This window comes from Ptychodera flava (assembly GCF_041260155.1).
Source record: "Ptychodera flava strain L36383 chromosome 3 unlocalized genomic scaffold, AS_Pfla_20210202 Scaffold_25__1_contigs__length_14229661_pilon, whole genome shotgun sequence".
NCBI lineage: Eukaryota > Metazoa > Hemichordata > Enteropneusta > Ptychoderidae > Ptychodera > Ptychodera flava.
The window spans coordinates 5,696,191-5,715,727 of NW_027248279.1; the positions used below are offsets into that span (position 1 = coordinate 5,696,191).

Below are 19,537 nucleotides of genomic sequence, written 5' to 3' on the forward strand. Positions count from 1 at the left end.
GAATGCTGATTATCCCATACATCTGCAAATCCAAATTTACATAACAAGTTTTTCACAAAATATCCCCAGCAGTTAAACCCTTTTTCTGCCCTATCATATTGGTATCTATAGCAATCTTTGACAATCTCTGGTGAATCAGTGTGAATACATTTAAACCAAAAACGAAGAATATCTAAACAAATATACATTCGAACAGGGTGTCTCCCTAGCTCACCTCTTACTGCAGAATTTGTAGCATTTGTACGCACTCCTAAAACAAACTTACAAAATCTATGATGAATCTTTTCCACATCTAAAGAGTCATGTGTTCCCCATATCGCACTACCATAGAGTAAAATTGGGAGTATTTTACAATCAAACACCCTAAAAGAAATGTCTGGATGTAATCCATCCAGTTTATAAAGATTACTTTCAAGAGAGTACAAAGCTTTTCTAGCCTGTTCTGAGATAATTTTTTGTGCTTGAAACCAAACACCAGAGCTGGAAAACATTACACCTAAATAGTTATATTTTGAAACAATTTCAATTTTTTGGCCATTCCAGAACCATTTCTCACTTTTCTTTAGGCCACCAGCTTTACGAAACACCATAATTTTGGTTTTGGTAAGATTCACAGTCATTCTCCATTTCTTACAATAATCAGACAATCTATTTAGAAGACGCTGCAAACCAATTGGAGAGCTACTAAATAAGACAAGGTCATCAGCATATAACAAATAAAAGAGTTTCATCATATTTGCATACACAACCGTTTCTGTACCCTGTTTAAGGGCTTCCTCAATATCATTTATATAAAAGCAAAACAAAAGCGGGGAGATAACTGACCCCTGCTGCACTCCTATATTGATTTCAAAAAACTCTGTCACACCATGTGGGGTTTTAACTGCAGCTTTAACATGTGTGTACATAGAATATAAAGATGCTAAAAATTTACCCCTCATCCCTGTTTTGGCTAGTTTATAGAACAACGAGTAGTGATGGACTCTATCAAACGCCTTTTCATAGTCAATAAATGCACAGTACAAACGACTTTTTAAATGAAAAACATACTTTTCAATAAGGGTACGTAAAATAAATATATTATCAAGAGTGCTTCTCTTCTTTCTAAAGCCACTCTGTGGTTCAATGATCTCATTATACTCATTAAGCCAATGGGTTAATCTATCAGATAAAATATTTGTATACACTTTACTTATCACATTAAGAAGCATAATTCCACGATAATTACTTGGGAGGTCTTTATTCCCCTTCTTATGTATAGGACTTATTAACCCAATTGCCCACTCCTGAGGAAAGATTCCATGCTCAAAGATTTCATTATAAAGTATATGCAGCATATCAAAGATTTCTACAGGTGCATGTTTCCAACATTCAGTAGGTATACCATCATGACCTGGGGCTTTATTATTTTTTTAATTTTGCAATATTACTTTTTATTTCGGCCATAGTGATAGGTTGATTCAAAACTGAACAATCCACAGCAGTATTTTCCTCCTCAAAATTTAAACCATCAATATAATCTTGAATAGAAGAGAAGAAATCTTTCATGTCTTCTGCCTCTAACATCTCTGGATTAAATAAATTTTGAAAATAATCAAACCAGTCTTCTTTGTTAATTTTATCAGATGGGCCTGTAGTCCTCTGACGTACTTTCTGCCAAAATGACCTACTATTTGACTGCGCAGCTAAATGAATGAATTCCTCCCTTTTATGCTTCTGATATTGTTGTTTTTTCTCTCTGATTAACTTTCTATAATTTCCTTTGGCTTGTAAATAACTATCTAGACTATCTCTGTCACGAAAGCTTCTGAAATGGTTGAGACAGCGGTAAACTTCTTTCTTAGTTGTTAAACATTCCTTGTCAAACCAAGTGTTTTCCCTTTTTAATCTATTGTTACTTATATCTTTAACTTTCATATCATTACAACTAAAATGTGTTATCTCAGATAAACACATTGCAGCATCCTCAAGATTTCCTTGAGCTATACTGTCATAAAAAGTATGACATAACTGACCAACTGTATCTGACTGGAAATTACAATAAAAACTGTCTTTTTTTTCTGGAGACCATCTCAACCTAAAGGTATCAGTTGGATGGGTTTTGGATGTTCTGGTAATAAACATGTGAGATACTTTGAAAAGTAAAAACAAATTCCAAAGGCAAATGATCTGAGTCTATGCGCTTGCTAACACTAAAATCCTTAAATTTTGAAAATGAATCACCAGTTGCTAAAACATAATCATTAACAGCTGTACCAACACTTGAAATATACGTATAATTCCCAACATCCCTATCTTGACCAATCCTTCCATTCACTATACTAAATCCAGTACGAGAACAAAAATCTAATAATTGTAAACCATAGTTATTTACCCCCTCATCCTGTGAGTTTCTCTTAGGTAAGTCATATATATTACTCTGTGTTTCTCCTATAGGTAAGTAATCAGTACTGATTTCTACATAATCAGGTCTGTTTCCGGTTCGCCCATTAAAATCTCCTGCTAACACCAATCCACAGTTATAATAAGAAGACAATCTGATCATATCATTTTCAAGCTTGTCAAAGAAGTCTTTTTCAGCAAAATCTGATCCCTCAGGGGGTCTATAAATAGTACCAATCAGTAACACAGGTTGACTCTTTTTTGTAATTAACGTCCAACAAATATTCTGAGAATGGTCACTAGTGAAAAATTTCACTTCAAAATTACAGACATTATTTTCCCGAAAAAAGATTGAAATACCACCAGATGCTCTTCCGTATTTCCGCGTTCTTGCTCCTTCTACATGCATGCTTTTAAAGCCATCGAGGCTTATATCAGACTGTTTATACAACCACGTTTCCGTTAAGCATATTAATCGAATGAACTAATATACTCACGAAAGTCACTGTTACCGAGCTTGTTCAACAAACCATTGACATTCCAAACTAAAACCGACAACTCTGAGTCAACAACACGTTCATCAACAATCTCATGTTCTTGCCTTTCAATATTTGTCCGACCCTGGCCATTTTCCTATACCGCTCTTGTACTTCGCTCTCCGTCTCGCTGACCACTCAACGGGCGAATCTTCCTTGTGCTTTCATCATAAACGTGTACAACGTTGTCAATTTTAATTTTATCATAGACTATCTTCGCCGTTTTCCCGGCTGACCGAGCTTCCTCCACAAATCTGCCTAGCATCCTTCGAGTTTCACGAACTTTCGGGGTAAAGTCCTCGCTAACGCGATATGGAGTTCCTTTCAGTTTCGGCGCAGCACGCATAACTTTATCACGCTGTTTATATCGAAGGAATTTGGCGATAATTGGCTTCGGATGGCTACGTGCGTGGATAAGGCGGTGGACACGCTCAAACTCCAACTCCTCCTGATTTCCAACTTCTCTTGGATGAAGGTCTTTAATATTGCCTCTGTATCATCCCAACTCTCTTCACTATGCTGCTCTATTCCATAAACGACGATGTTATTACGTTTCATTTGTGACTGTGTCTTATCCAGCTCTTCTTCCAACTTAGCAGATCTCTTGCGCAATTCTTTATTCTCCTCCACGAGACTACCAATAGCTTCACGGTCTTCATAATTTCGTTTTGTAAATCCTTCATCTCTTCCGCTAGTTTCATCACTCGTTCATCCACTGCCTTTATTTGACCTGTAATGTCATTACGCAGACCCCGAATTTCAACCATGACATCAGCTAAAGTCACTCCTTCGTTATCAGGATCCATACCAATATGGCCGCCACTACGTTCAGGTGACGTTTTGTCCTCGTGCGATGGAATAGATGAGCTCCTCAGATTCATAACTTCAGTTATCTTTCTGGGTTGACCGCTTTTTGACTCACTCTGTTTCTTGTTGGGGCCAGGATTCTCCTCTATATCCCCAGATAGTAATAAATGTAGGGAAACCAACGCTGCTACCACCCATAGACTCACTGGTAGAAGTTGTGCCCCAGTCGTAGCGTGCAGCAACTGAAGCATCCAACGGCCATATTGGTAGAGGACTTGCCATTCACTGATATCGCATATCTTTTGGAGTGGATATTCCATGTCGCATTTCTCAGCTTACCATAAAACTTATTCACAAAGTTACCTTGTACTTTAACTGTCTTGTAGTAAGTATTGAGCGATAAAAGTTCCCAAAAATACTGAAAAATTCAGTATTTACAACAGAGCAGTTGTACCACGAGGTTGACCGTTCAAACGCCCTCAAGCGACCAGTCAATTTTTGGTATATAGGGATAACTTAGCAATACATTTTTTTTGAAAAAATGTCACATGACCTTGTGACCTTTGACCTGACATATACCATATTTGTCCATAACTCAGTAACCACAAGTGGTACACCTTTCATATTTGGTATGATGGGAGACCTTATGAAGCCAATTGTTGTACCTCATTAATTATTTGCATATCTAATTTTGAGCAAGCCAATAGAGCTAGAGGTCTGATTTTTCGTAAATGGGGATAACTATAGGATATAAGTTTTTTGACAAAATTTCAGGTGACCTCGATGACTTTACCTAAAATATACGTTTATTTCAATAAATAAGTAACCACAAGTGCTATGTCCTGTATATTTAGTAGGATGGGAGACCTTATGACAACACATGCTTTACCTCATTAATTTTGCACACATCTAATTCTGGGCAAGCGAATAGAGCTAGAGGTCTGATTTTTGGCATATAGGGATTAATTAGCAATACAAGTTTTTTATTCAAAATGTCACGTGACCTCGATGAACTTTGATCTTGATTGTACATATATATGCAGAACTCAGTAACCGCAAGTTCTATAACCTCCAATTTTGATAGGATATTAGACCTTGAGATGTCACATCTTGTACCTTATTTATTATGCGCATACGTATTTCATGGCTGGCCAATACAGCTAGAGGTCTGATCTTTTTTCCAGATTTAGAACCAGAACTTAGACATGCGTCATGTGTTTCAAATTGGGAACAACGACATAGACCTATGTGCCCATAGATCTCAACATATACACTCCAGTGATACTTCTTAATGACCACATTTCCCTGCCCCATCAAGACTAATACTCCTATTACAAGTGGGGACTATGTCATTGTCAATGACTTGTTTTCAAATAGAAAAGACAAAAGAAATTTACATGCTAACTTTTTTCAGAGAATGACCCCTTCAGTTGGTCATAACTTGCTTCCCAAAACTGTGACATTTGTAGTACCTGCAGAATGTGACTTTTATGGTTATTTAATGGTTTCTTTGAAATTTATACTACAATATTTCAACGTATTTTAATAAATATAATTAATCAATTATCGTGAGACTTCACATTATTGCTTCTATACAGAACTGAAAAGTTATTAGAAAATGAACGTCATTGGTACAAATGAAACGGCATTGTGGGTAATTTATTGTACTGTGACCCACTTTGTTTTTACCAGAAATAGCATTTTGACTTGTTGTTTGGCAACTCGTCAAGATATGGACACATCACTTGAATACGACACGGTATCAACCAAACTTCATGTAATAACCCCTAAATATTAATCTATTTACATTGAATAATTTACCAACCAGTCAGATACAGCTGGCAGTAGTGGACCACTTGGCAGGATGTAGTGGACCCTAATCGGATTCAAAATAGGGATAGGAGACCATATGCAAAACTAAAATAGTTCTTCGACGTAGTAGATGTTTTCAGAACATAAAACCAATGTTTGTAAACTTTCATGGAATATTGCTAATGAAAAGTAATGGTACAGCCGCAATATTGCCACTTTATCTTGTCATATTTTGGAATATTTGATGTGTTTGATCAATAAAGATATAATCTTTCTAAATATTGACAAGTAAGTCATGCAGGAAATTTACTCCAGCACTAAGGACACAGAGCTTTTAACTACAAGGAGTACATTGGTACCACACTCAATCATCTGACCTGCCATTTGAGTTACTGAAACACTCATCAAGTTAGAGTACTGCTACTCACCACCAACATGCCTCCATATACTCACCTCCATATCTACCTGCCAACTCCCGCTTCTCACCAATATACCGTTTGCTAGCAGAATGCTTTGGTTTAGTGATTGATGCATGTGGTCCTCTTGATGCAGATGCGTCTATGATATGTAAAATTGTTTGAGAAATGAAATGAAGGGTTTTTTGAGCATGAAATTTACAATAAGCTTTTTTCACCCTTTTGGCAAACGTTACCAATGATCATGTAGTTTGCAGTTTATATGACTTATGTAACGATACCTCTATACAAAGGTTTTGCTGTTTTCAGCTCCACAATATGGCAGTATGATAACAGCAGGGTAACAGTGATGGTCTGTGAATCTTCATGAGAGCGTATGCAAATTGTGAATTCCATTTTGCCAAATTGTGAAAAACTGACCAAACTGACCTACCAAAAATATTTTTTCAAAAGTACATATATGACTTACATACAGCTCAAAATTGATAATACTGGAAGGTCAAAATATTTCATAAAATAAACATTTTAATCTCTCAAATTTTGGGTGTAACAATAGCAAATGTAGTTGAAATAGTAAATATTCCATTCAATCACACATTTTTGCATTTAAATTAGAGTTTTTACTGTTCAAAGTTTACTTTTGTATTATTTTATGATGAGAATGTGAAAATTTAGAAAATCAAGCATGGTGACTCAGTCTTTTTTCTTTTTTTATTTGATGTCAGAATTTGAAAATCCCTGAAAATTTTTCCAGTTTCCTGGTCTTCCATATAATGTGTTGCTCTTTGGACTGATCTTATGTACAAGTATATTTCACTGACATGGGCGTCATTTGACCCAAATTCTTCTTCAACTACATCAGAGTCAGAGCTATCTCTGTTACTGCCAATATGCAGTAACAGTGACACTCGCTCTACTCCCTGCAGCATATTGAACTGTCCAGTATTCAGCTTGCAAACACAGCCTATGTATGTGTACTGTGCATTTGTATCAATGACAGACTTTCAGTCTGGACTTTAAGTAAATTATCATCCAATACACATTTATATAATACAGGCTTTGTTGACAAACGGAATATTGTGTTCAGCATACTGTAGAGAGACAGCAAGAAACTATTTTTTGATATATTGCATAGGAAGTTTGAAAATATTATCAACAGCTGTAGCTTCTACCCACTACTAGACCCACTTGTTTGGTTTTTTTAATAGAAAATCATACATGTTGAGATTTTTTCGAGATAAAAGTCATGAAATGTGACAAAATGGTTCTAGATTTTATTTAATTAATACTTACAGCATTAGACCAATTGGATGACCTTAAAATGTTATTCATTTTGCATTGAATAATCTGACAAACCTTGGAATTGGAAAAGGTAATAAGGAACCAAAATATTTCGTACCTTTTCAAGTCCCCCTCCACTATCCCCAAAATTTCGAAAAACCTGAATTCCTCCAGCCCCCCTCACCATGTGTTTGTGAACATAGCCATATTTTCAGCCATCAGAAGGTATATTTTTATTGTATTTTGAAATTCATTGCATAACCAATACTTATGCAGGGCATTTGTTAAGATGTAAAAAGATACGTTTTGTAGAATATTGAATTTCAGTTTAGGCAAAGTTATATCAACTTTACCAAATCTCTAAATTATTCTGAGGAGCAGTGCAGACATTTACATTCAATAAGACAGACTGTCTGACAGACAACACGAGTCACTTTGCAATATTAAAACTGAATTGATTTATGAAAATATTTATGGGTTGGGATTTTAAGAATACATGTATAACATTCATGAAGCTTACTTAGGAGGTGAATAATAATAATAAGTTATATTTACCTGATGTTCCAGCCACAAATTTTCTTAGCTTGCTGAACACACTACCAGAATCACTCTTTTCTGCAAATGGATGTATAATTCTGAATTAAAAGTTTCATGACACCTTTTAATCATGTAATTATCACTATGCATTTCAAGATTTTGAATTGTACAAGATACTGATATCACTACACAATGACTTGATTTCGTATCATTCAGTCAGATTGCATGCACATATATATACAAACATTTCTTACCACAAGCTCATTGTAGGAAAATAATGTATGATTTTTTTTATATCGAGTAAATGCTTTTGCCTCATGAGATATTTATCTGCTTGTCACATTAAACATTGTATTTTTTCTCTGATAAATGTAATTTAGTAAATCATATTATTGTTTGGATTTTGAATCACTTATAAGAAAATTACTATTATTTCGAAATCAAAATTGTGTATTCCTACCTTTCCCCTCTTTTTTCTCCAAATCATCCGTCTCTTTACCTGCAGCCTGTGGTAGACCTTTCTCTTTCCTCTCTCTGCTCAGCTCCTCTTGTATCTGATTCTTTTCTACTACAGCTGGCACTGACTGATCGTCCAATTCTTTAACTACCTTTGTGGCTTGGGCTAACTGATCTTTAAGATGTGCATTTTCCTTTTGGGCTTTTTCGAAATCATCTTTTATTGTCTCACTTTCTATAGCTCTTTTTTCTGCATCTAATAGCTTTGCCTTCATCTCAGTCACTAAATCCTTGCTCTCAGCTAGGTTTGTTTCAGCATCTGATAGTTGTGCTTGCATTTTAGTCACTAAATCACTGCTTTCAGCCAGTTTTGTTTCCAAATCGTGTATTTCCTTTTTAAGAGATATAATTTCCATGGCTTTGTCTGTTGCAATTTTCTCAGCCTTATCTAACTCTTCAAGTCTGTCCTGATTCTGTTTATCTAAGAGCGACTTTCCTTCTTTCACTTGATCTAGCCGAGCTTTAAAAACATCAGCTTCTTGCTTAGCCTTTTCCTTTTGCTTTTCTACCTCATTCCTTTCCTTCAAAGTGTTGTCTAAATCATCTTTCAGATGCTTCACTTCCTTAATAGCTTTATCTAACTCCTTCAGTGTTTTCTTATGCTGTTCTTCTAACGAATAATTTTCTTCTCTTACTTTGTGTAGTTGAGCTTTCAGATCCTGTGTTTGCCTATCCCTCTGTCTACCTGTCTCCTCTAAATCTAGAAAGCACAAATCACAATAGCTACCAACTTTTGGTTGACTGGTATCAAACAGCAATAAGCCTCTAACAAGTGAACTTCTGTGTGTAGTTGTTATTGCTGAAACTTTAGTGCCGTGTCTTTCAAATTGTGCTACTAGGGCTGTTAAAGAAGTAAAATATGTTATTTACTCGAAGATGATAATGTGAAAATGTAAATAAAAGCACACGTTATATCCACAGTTTTAATCCTGTTCTACTTCTAAGGCCAAAGTAATTAAATTCTTTGTTTTGCGTCCACTCTAAATGGGAAAAGGTTCGTGTCTAAGCGGCTGAAAAACACACACAAGAAAATTAACACAATGTTATTTGATTGCAGCAAATAACAAGTTGTAACAAAATTTTCGTTCAGAAAAGCTAAGCGGTCATGTCCTAAAAATTCCTATTCAAATACACTGTGTGTGTTGTTCATGGCAACCTTAAAAACCTAGGCGGGTGGGGACGCAAAACAAAGAATTTAATTACTTCTAATTTGTCTCTACTCTTCCACCTCTACCCATATTGAAAAATATTGACCACTGTAAATAGGCTTTATAATAAGGAAAGATGCGAATGTCCTAGTAATGGCACTCTTTTGTTGTGTGATTTGACTGAATGTTTCAGCCTGCATTATCATATCATTATAGATTTTCCAATCAAAGTTTGTGTTTGGCTTTAAAATGGCTCCTTGATCTTTCTTGATGATTGAAATCATGTTCAGCAAAAATTTAATCTTCAGTGCAAACAGAGTAAACTGAGAAAGATCCGACCATGTTGCAACTGATGAGCCAAACTGGACATTTGGTATATTTCAGAGACTCCACAAAAACAAGAAAAGATGTGAAATGTATCGTAATCCACGGTTTCTTGAAACCTAGCATGAAATAATTATCTTTCAGACAAACCATGATAAGAAGTAAAGACAAGACTACTTTAAAGAAATTAAACTTCGACTTCCTGTACTGCAGCCTTTGTTTCTCACGAAGTGGCCAACCAGGCCTCTACATCATATTGTGGACAATTTAAATGTTTTTGTACTGCCATTCCTTTGCTAGGTTGGAAATAAGAACAAGTGGAAACTTTAAATGATCACTTTACCTCCTGAAGTCAGTTCCCCATCTTCCGTGTCAGTAACCAGGAATGCCCTTATTCCTAACAATGACAGTATCTCCTGCTTGGATAAGAGAATACGCCTGATCCTTTCTGTTATTTCCACTGGTACTTGTATGACATCACAAGTGATATGTTTGATGTCTGCTGAGTTACCAATATTGAGAATTTGTAGCAAGCACAGTGCTGTCATTCGCTGACTCTGCAGTACTCGGTCGTGTTTGAAAAGTATCAGTCTCCTGGCTGCAAAAATACACAATGAAAAATCAACCACATTAATATAGACTCATATTAATATGAATAGAAACATCTGCAATGTATTGGTTCTGAGAAGGAATGGACAGAAATGAAAAAAACATTTGGTCGTCTGAATGATTCCGGCAGAAATGGTAGTGCGTGACACCCAAGTACCGACAGGATATTTTAATTAATGAGACTCATGGAATGTATACCCATATTAATATGAATGGAAACTACTGCAGTGTAGTGTGGTTCTGAGAGGGGATGGAGTGAAATGGAAAAAAAAAGAATTTATCCAAATGACTTCTATTAGAAGAAATCACGTGAATCTGAAAGCGCATTTGGTTGTGTGACATTTGCTGCATACTGTAGTTGTAAGCATTTGCTTGTTCTTCGAATGTAGAATTACCAATACCGGCAGAAATTGTAGCTATGTGTGGCATGCAAATACCGACGGAATGTTTTCAGTTTCTATGCTTACATTTTCCTGTCACTCCAAAATCAGTACAGTCGATCTTATGCTTCGTTAGGTGCATTAAGATAAATAGCTTTTTGAAATGGTACGCTCTCGAAGACTGCAATCGATAATTTAATCAACAGCAGTAGCATATTGGTGTCAATTACATTACCTAATGGAATCGTCTCCTCAGTGTCAGCGTTTGCTTTGTTGAAGGATTGTTGTTCTACCTGAAGAGAAGCAGATTTCAATATTAATATACCTCAACGTACACGTCAACTATCATTTTGTTTTTTCCTTGTACCGGTATAAATAGAACAAGAACTGCTCAATGAGATACTCTTTAGCATTTGGTCAGATATTGTGTAGGTAACGTATGTTGCCTGCATTACTATTACTAGTACTAATATATATCGTTTAAATGTAGTCCTCTATTTTATTGTTACCCTGTAATGACTATTTTACCAGGAGGCTTGACTGTGGTTGTTTTACAAATCTGTATCCATTGTGACCATCAACATTCCTCCAGGAGTCAGATACGCTTCCATCCCCTGTGGTACAAACAAAAAACTTGGAATCATGTAACTCTGTCATAATTTTTAACATGCTCGATAAATATATATAATACCGTCATGAAGGTTAGCAGAGTGTAGCTGAATTTCCCTGTTATCTCAATAAAACTTAGGCAAATGTGCAGAAACTCACGCTTAATGAAGAAAGCGTCAAGTTCACGAAACCTCTTCTCGTCATATGTGACTTGTAGTTTCAGGGGTAAGTTCACTTTTGCAGCTATCTCTCTCATCTCATCTGTTATCAACCATGGTTCGTATAAGTCAGCAAATCTCCCAGTCTGAACACTTGACTTGAATCTGTAAAGACCTAAAATACTGAGGAAGTTAAGCAACATTGCAAGAGATCCCTTTGTGACATTTGTCACCTGATTCACCCCAACATTTGCATCACAGCAGAGTCTCTTCAGCTTTGCACTCTCATCTTCTATCATCTGATCAGCTTTTCTCTTCAAGGACTGCAGACTTTCATTTACTTCCTGAATAGCCTGTGTCAGTGCATCAAGTGTAGGCTGATCATCTGGTCGTTGCCTTAGCACCATTTCCCGTTGTTCTTTTAGCTCTTTCAAGCGCTGTTTCCATGGTTGTGTGTTCAGTTCAATGGTGACAGCAAGGTCTAGTTGACACAAAGAAATCATTTCTTGAGTTACAGTAATAAGCTATATATACTCAGATTAATACTATTTCAATGAACTAACTGATACAACTGTCTTTTGTTCTGTGCGCTAAAGGGGTATTTTAAAGTGTATTCAATTTATTTTTTTATTTTAACAGAGCAACGGATTGAACGAAAGGGGAAACAAACAAACTCAGATCATTAACGTACTTAACTAAATTTACCCCTAGATGATAGGAACATACATACCGAGTTTCAAACCAATCAGATGAGCGATTTGAGAGAATATGTTTTTTGACCAAAAATGGGGAAAAATTGCCCAACAAATACAATTATGAAAATTTCACCACAGTTTTAACAAATCCGACAGAAGACACCTTAGGATAAAGCTTATCAAGCTCTAAAGCAATCCAACAAGAATTTTGGGAGAAAATGACAAAACATGCGCAAAAGTTCCCCTAAAAATATAAAAATTTCACCAGAATTGGAACAATTGGAACATATTTTGAACATTTTGAACATATCAAGTGTTAAGGCAACGGGACGAGCTCTTTCAGAGACGATTTTTTGACCCAAATGGGAATAATTGCCCCAAAATACGACTACCAGAATTGCACCAAAATTTACACAAATCTCACTAAAGTTACCATAAATAACCTGTATACCAAGTTTCAATGAAATCTGGCCTGTGGTTACAGGGTTTTAGCAATTTGCAGGATTTTCCCTTTTTAATTCATTTGCACATTTTTACACCATCGTGTTCATTTGAACAAATTCATATCACCTGTGGGTGCACCTGTACACTAAACACTGCGATGGTAGGTGCTGTCGTTTTTAAATTTTTGATGTGGACGGACATACATCCACAAGTGTATAGGTACATACGTACATACATACAGACGTACCTTACTACCTACCTCCCTACCTGTACCTCCCAACCTGCCTACCTCCCTCCCTACCTCCCACCCTCCCTACCCACCCACCCACACACGCATACATACATACATACATACATACATGCATGCATGCATGCATGCATGCATGCATGCATGCATGCATACATACATACATACATACATACATACATACATACATACATACATACATACATACATACATACATACATACATACATACATACATACATACATACATACATACATACATACATACATACATACATACATACATACATACATACATACATACATACATACATACATACATACATACATACATACATACATACATACATACATACATACATACATACATACATACATACATACATACATACATACATACATACATACATACATACATACATACATACATACATACATACATACATACATACATACATACATACATACATACATACATACATACATACATACATACATAATACCAACAGTTTTTCTGGAAAAGGGTTAATAGTCTCAGAGCTATAACAGCATTGCCATCAATAGTAGTGTGAATAATAACATGAAAATACCCTTGCTTATGATGTAGAAATAACCAGCCATTATCAATATAACTGTGTTGAGACATTGTTACAGCTACGATAATGTATTTGCAAAGAGGGTATACCGTGTTTACGTATCGACGTCGTTCATCATTAATTACTAAATATGAAAAGTTCCTCACTCACGAATTCTTTAACTACAGTTACCTTCACTCGGTTCCTTCTCATCTGTAAACAAAGCAGCAAATCGAGAATAGCTTTGGTCAACCTCTTTACACTCTAAGTATGCCTTCTTTAGTTCAGAAGCCCATTTCAGTGCGGTATCAGTGTCTTTTATTGCTGCCATCACTTTGTCATGACACTCTTGTTCACTTCTCACTAGGAAGAGGTCTTTGTACGCTTTTAAGTATTTGGTGATGAAGGCTCCTAACTGAGAGTCTCTATAAACGTACGTCGGTAATCCAGCCGCAATTGACTCTAAACCATAAAAGCCAAAGTCTGTACGGCGCGAACACATGATACAGAGATGGGATTGTTGAAAATGAGTTAACAGTTGACTGATGGTAGCTGTCGGTTTTAGTTTCGCAAATTCAAAGTTACATAGAGTTACCTTGTTGAGATCATTTTCTGTTGCCTCAACGGACTCTGTTGGACCGTCCAGAATATTCCATTTAATGGAATGACCACACACTTCGTCCTGAGCTGCTGCAACCTTTCCAAGTTCGGATGCAATCTTGCTGTAATCACTAATAATATCAGCATGGCAGTCTAGCTCACCATATGATAGTATGACATGCTGTGGAATATTTTCCTGGGCCTCGATAGCTTGTTTCTGGAAACACTCTCCAACTTTTGGCAGAAGTTCAATGTGTGGAATTGTCCTCTCAGGAATTGCCCTATATGCATTCTCAAAGTACGCATGCATACTGGGACCTATGGACACCATGGCGTCTGCTTCCTTAGCAATTTTCAGCATGTCCCCTTCTAGTTTACTCTGTGCTTCACTTGTCATAGTGGCATGGTAATCAGGATGAATTGCGTTGATCTGGTACAGCTTGGCTTGAGGAAATAGAGTCCTGTGGATATTAGCAGCAGCTTTAGCCGTCATTGGAGCATAACCAATCACATATTGGATGTTCGGTAGGCCACTTAGTTCAGGATAATGACTTTCTGGGTAAGACAGCCAACGGATATTTATTGGATCATCCTCAGGATCAAGGTGTTCTGCTCTTCTAGCAGGAATCAAAGTGATGCCAGCCTTTTCTGCATCTTCCCGCTGAGCTTCACTTATGGTGACATCAAGTATAGTGGCATAGACCTTAAAGCCTTTGCCTTTATTTGTTGCGAAAATTTTCATGAGATTTCTGTGAAATTCTGCCAAGCCATATCTCCCAATGTCCCAGTTGTCAAATACAACCAGTACTCCTAGTACATTTGCCTTAAGAAGGTATAACACTGCATCTGGAAACAGATCATTACGGATATCTCTTGCAGCATCAGATGTCATAGAATCATGGCCTACCACGTATTTTACGTTCTCCAATTTTCCAAGTTCAGGATAATAGGTTTCGTGCTGTAGTAACCAATCCAAATTTGGCGGATGTCGTTGAGGGTCTAATGACTGCTTTCTACGTGCTGGAATCAGAGTAACACCAGCACTTCTCGCATTCTCCTTCTCATCATCACTGACCTCAACATCAATCACAGTACAGCATATATTTTGTGATGGAGAAGAGAAAGCATATTTTTTACAGAAATCAGTCACAATCCGCTTCGTTAACCCTGGGGTATTGTACTTTGAAGTGATCCAGGATGTAAATATGAATAAAAGTGTTACAACTCTCTCAATCATTTTCTGTGTTAATCCTTTGCCCGTGGGGTCCGCATCCTCCTGAAAATGTACAAAATGAAGCTCTACAAATTGTGCACTGAGGACCATGACCGGGGTCATAATTCATCACCTTACCACACTTGCCAAATGTTATCTCTCTCTCTCTCTCTCTCTCTCTCTCTCTCTCTCTCTCTCTCTCTCTCTCTCTCTCTCTCTCTCTCTCTCTCTCTCTCTCTCTCTCTCTCTCTCTCTCGTAACTTTTCCAAAACGAATCAAATTATGAAAATTGATATTTAATACATGTGTCAACACTATCGTTAATACTGTTAAGTAGACTGTACCTGTACCCCTGTACCATTTGGTCCTTTAATATTATCCTATATTATTTCATTTGCCCAAAATTATTAAAATCTAATTTCGACAACTGCCTTACTGAGAAGTTAATAAAAAAACAGCCAGTACTGCCTACGGTAATGACAGTAAATACAATAGGTAGTTGGTTTGTAAATAGAGGAGACAGATAATTGTAAATAAAATAGATATTTTGGTTTGTAAATAAAGTAAATTGTTATAGTTTGTTCCCTGCATTATACAGTTGTAGAGCTGTTGAACCTTTCCGAAAGTTCAGGGGTCGTGACACCGTTAAATAACCCAATATACGATGCAGGTCTCCAATGCAGATAAAGCAATTGGCATGAAGCGAAAGTCCAATTGAGTACACTGGTAAGTTGGGTGTATTTTTCTCCAAACCTTACTGTTTTAACAAGTCCTCTTCTTGCCTCGCTTTGGTACAAATAGAACCTATCGATCTCGAAACAAGCAAATATCAAAGTGTGACAGTAACAAATCCCGCGGTTGTACTTATTCAACTACTGGCAATGTTCTTGCTCGACTTTTGGTGGAGTAAAAGTCACTGATTGATATTCAGAATGATAAAATTTTGTCTATTTTATATTGGACATAGTGCCTCGTCAAAATATATCAAATGATAATAGACAAGAGTGTACTAAGCTAATATTGCCCACAAGACAAAATGTATTAGTACTATTATATATGTTTGAAAATATACTTTACTTGAAGTGGGAAGTAAAAAGTGAATGGGTGTACAAGAACGTTCATTTTCGGATTTCACCAAAAACGTAGAGTCACTATACATGAGAGTCTAGAGAATACAATGAACACTTTTCCATGCAGAGCTAGCAATATCTCTGCATTAGATGTTAGTGTTATATATATATATATATATATATATATATATATATATATATATATATATATATATATATATATATATATATTGTACATGTGGATACTCTTTGATATATATATATATATATATATATATATATATATATATATATATATATATATATATATATATATATATATATATATATATATATATATATATATATATATATATATATGTATTATTGCCTGAATACATTGGTTTATGTGCCCGAGTGCAGGTGACAATTTGCCCGAGGCTAGGGGGGAAAATTGTCTCCTGCTTCGAGGGCACATAAATCCATGTATTCAGGCAATAATATTTTTATTACATGCCTCTTCTCAGTTAATGCTATATGACATTTAGTTACATGCAGGGCATTTTCAAACAATTTTACCATTATCGACCAGCATCAAACAGATTTTAACGATAGTCAAAATAGCAGTTCGTGCAGGGATATTTTACATCTAGCGTTAAGAGTCTGCTTTAACGTCGAAAACGTCGAAAGGTATCACCGGACCGGCCGACCATGGAAACCGGTCAGTACATCGTTCACCGGCCCGCTAACATCCCGGATGTTCCTATTCAAATCAATGCACTGAATTGCACTCACATCGAGGCATGATATATATATATATATATATATATATATATATATATATATATATATATATATATATATATATATATATATATATATATATATATATATATATATATATATATATATATTTGTGTGGGGGTGTGTGGGTGGACGGGTCTGTTGGTGCGTATGTTTAATTAGAATAGGGTGTTACACGTGCATATGTGTAACAGAAATCCCTCCAAATGCCTTCCAACATACCCTTGATAGTTTCCCACCCCACATCAATTCTCCCGCTCATCCCACACGAGGTGTTCGTGAATGCAGCCTAACAAGATATACCATGCTGCATCGAATTTTGTACGTGTGGATACTCTTCCCGTGTGTAACCTTTACCGTGTTTGTCCTAGACAATAACTGTGTAATATGATTTTGACCCATGATTTTGATGACAGATAGGCAATTAATCAACTTCATAAATTTTATTCTCCTTTCCTTAATGTGAACCATTCGACCTGCATAAAAATATTTGTGAGGTCAGAAATGATATCTGGAGGGTTGTTAAGCATATGTCTATTGTCCACATCACGATATTTGCATTTGTACAGATAATATAGGGTCATGTATACTACTCGGTACTCGGTAGTCAGTTGTAAGCAAGTTGTAAAATTGCTGGAATCGACTGGACATACCCAGTAGTGTTGATTTCGTTTCAATGAAAAGGGTTCTGATGTTTTGCCACCTACCATCTACTCGTTTGAGAGACATTGTTCCTACTCTGTACAGCTAAATTAATATGAAAATCCGTGTTCCGTGAACACAGAAAATGAATTTTTCCTGGTGTTAACTTTGAAAAAAATATATTGAATTTGTCTGAAAAGAACAACTTGACTAAATGTCCCATGTAAATCTAATAAATTGTTTGTAAATAGAACAGCAAGCATTCATGTGGACTTCCTCGTAAATTTGATGTAGTTTTCATAAGACATGAAATAAAACACTCATTTAAGGAGCCCTTACCATATATTATTAAGCTGTGATGATTTACAGAACAAGGTATGACAGCAAAATGTCTTTATTTTTATTTGTTTGGTTTTGTTTTGGAGATACTAACACAAATATGAGATTGAATGAGAACTGACATGTTACCCTGGTACAATTTTTATGTGCCAACAAAATGGCGTCCTATTATCATAAACACACCTAGAATCTTGACAGGCCCTACAATTACGAAAAAGGAAATACTCTACCTTCTCCTCGGGTCTTTCAGACTCCATTATTAAACGTTGATTAGGCAAAGTCATGTTATAGCAGTGTCCAGCTTGAAGGTGGAATATAATCTGAATTCTTAACTGAAGATTAGAGTGTCAACAGTCCAGCACCAGACACAGCAGTGAAAATGTCGGGTATTTGTAGCTTATCTAAGTGGTACAACAAAAGTTTAAAGTTCAAATCAGTTGTAAGGTCATCTAGTCTGTTCCATCATGTCGGAGTTGTATATCGTAGGCCCAAAAACTATAAATTAATAATGGTTACCAATAGTTTGACAGCATTAACAGGGTAACTTACGATTTAGTCGTAATGATTGCATGGAATGAATTTTGGACCATGATTTTATACGACGTAATGATTGCCTTCCAATGTGTTGGTATCAGAAACGGTCGACTGTTTTATTTATTTAATGTTCGCTATCGTACCATAATGTCAGACACACTATGATTTATAGTGTTTTACTGTAACCCTACAGTTCACACCGCTGATATAGACTCTTTCGATCCATGACATTCCATTCAGGTGTCGTCTGTTCAAAGTGTACATGTTATCATCTTGTCAAACGGTGCAATCTTTGAATATGTTATGTATAGCAATTAAAGTATTGACGTAAAATGACACCTTTTCTCCCTCTTTTATGGAGCCATTGAACACCCCGCTGATACAGATTTAAAGTTTTATTGAAAGGAGATGTTGTGTATGCATTGTTTGCACTACCCGCGAAAACAATATGAGGTCAGCTTTGCATGTATAGTAAATTCACAAGAAATGAGTACCGTTGACATTGTGTAGAACTGCGTCTACGTTAAACCAAACAAACGTAAATCACGTTTAAACTTTCAGTCGTTCCACTTCAACCAAGGTATCTTCAGTACCCTGTCAGTCAAATACTGTGTAGGCATGCACTGATGTCATAGTCTATGTACACACGCTGTTTGCATTTCGCATTCAACTTTATGTGTTTTCAGAGAGAGAGAGAGAGAGAGAGAGAGAGAGAGAGAGAGAGAGAGAGATTAATTAAATAGTCGAGTAAAATACCATATCTTTCAAATATCATTTTTACTATTTATTATAAAACTCCATCGACAAGTACCTAAAATCATCGACAAGTCCCAAAGTCAGATAAGTTCGTGGGTGGATCCATATCAACAAACACATCCGT

At 36.1% G+C, this 19,537-nt stretch overlaps 3 protein-coding genes and 1 long non-coding RNA gene across 5 annotated transcripts in view; 1 reads left to right on the forward strand and 3 right to left on the reverse strand.

Moving 5' to 3' along the window:
* The window catches only part of LOC139125519 (cingulin-like), a 161,625-nt gene that overhangs the window by 77,808 nt on the left and 64,280 nt on the right, over positions 1-19,537 (reverse strand). The window contains exon 9 of one of the 2 annotated variants that reach the window (XM_070691585.1): positions 5,889-6,095. The exons of the other annotated variant lie outside the window; for it this stretch is intronic. The gene's annotated coding sequence lies outside the window, so the exon portion shown is untranslated. Of the gene's footprint in view, positions 1-5,888; positions 6,096-19,537 lie in introns of those variants that run through there. 2 annotated transcript variants of the gene reach the window in all.
* The window catches only part of LOC139125524 (carbohydrate sulfotransferase 1-like), a 56,059-nt gene that overhangs the window by 20,416 nt on the left and 16,106 nt on the right, over positions 1-19,537 (forward strand). The window lies entirely within an intron of this gene.
* On the reverse strand, positions 9,494-11,354 carry LOC139125473 (uncharacterized). The gene is made up of 3 exons (XR_011550235.1): positions 11,277-11,354; positions 10,984-11,041; positions 9,494-10,357 (listed from the first exon to the last, which is right to left on the reverse strand). It is a non-coding gene; the product is annotated as an uncharacterized lncRNA (long non-coding RNA).
* Positions 11,389-18,491, reverse strand: LOC139125137 (uncharacterized). Its single transcript, XM_070691243.1, has 3 exons — positions 18,354-18,491; positions 13,669-15,352; positions 11,389-11,996 (listed from the first exon to the last, which is right to left on the reverse strand). The coding sequence occupies exons 1-3, from the start codon at positions 18,405-18,407 to the stop codon at positions 11,389-11,391; spliced, it is 2,346 nt and encodes a 781-aa protein (XP_070547344.1). The 5' UTR covers positions 18,408-18,491.

Excerpts from the sequence above, each read along its gene's own strand:
- LOC139125137 (XM_070691243.1), bottom strand. The coding sequence starts at position 18,407 with ATGACTTTGCCTAATCAACGTTTAATAATGGAGTCTGAAAGACCCGAG. Across the intron at positions 15,353-18,353 it reads CTGAAAGACCCGAGGAGAAG|GAGGATGCGGACCCCACGGG; the intron begins GTAGAGTATTTC and ends GTACATTTTCAG. Across the intron at positions 11,997-13,668 it reads TGAGAAGGAACCGAGTGAAG|ACCTTGCTGTCACCATTGAA; the intron begins GTAACTGTAGTT and ends TGTGTCAACTAG.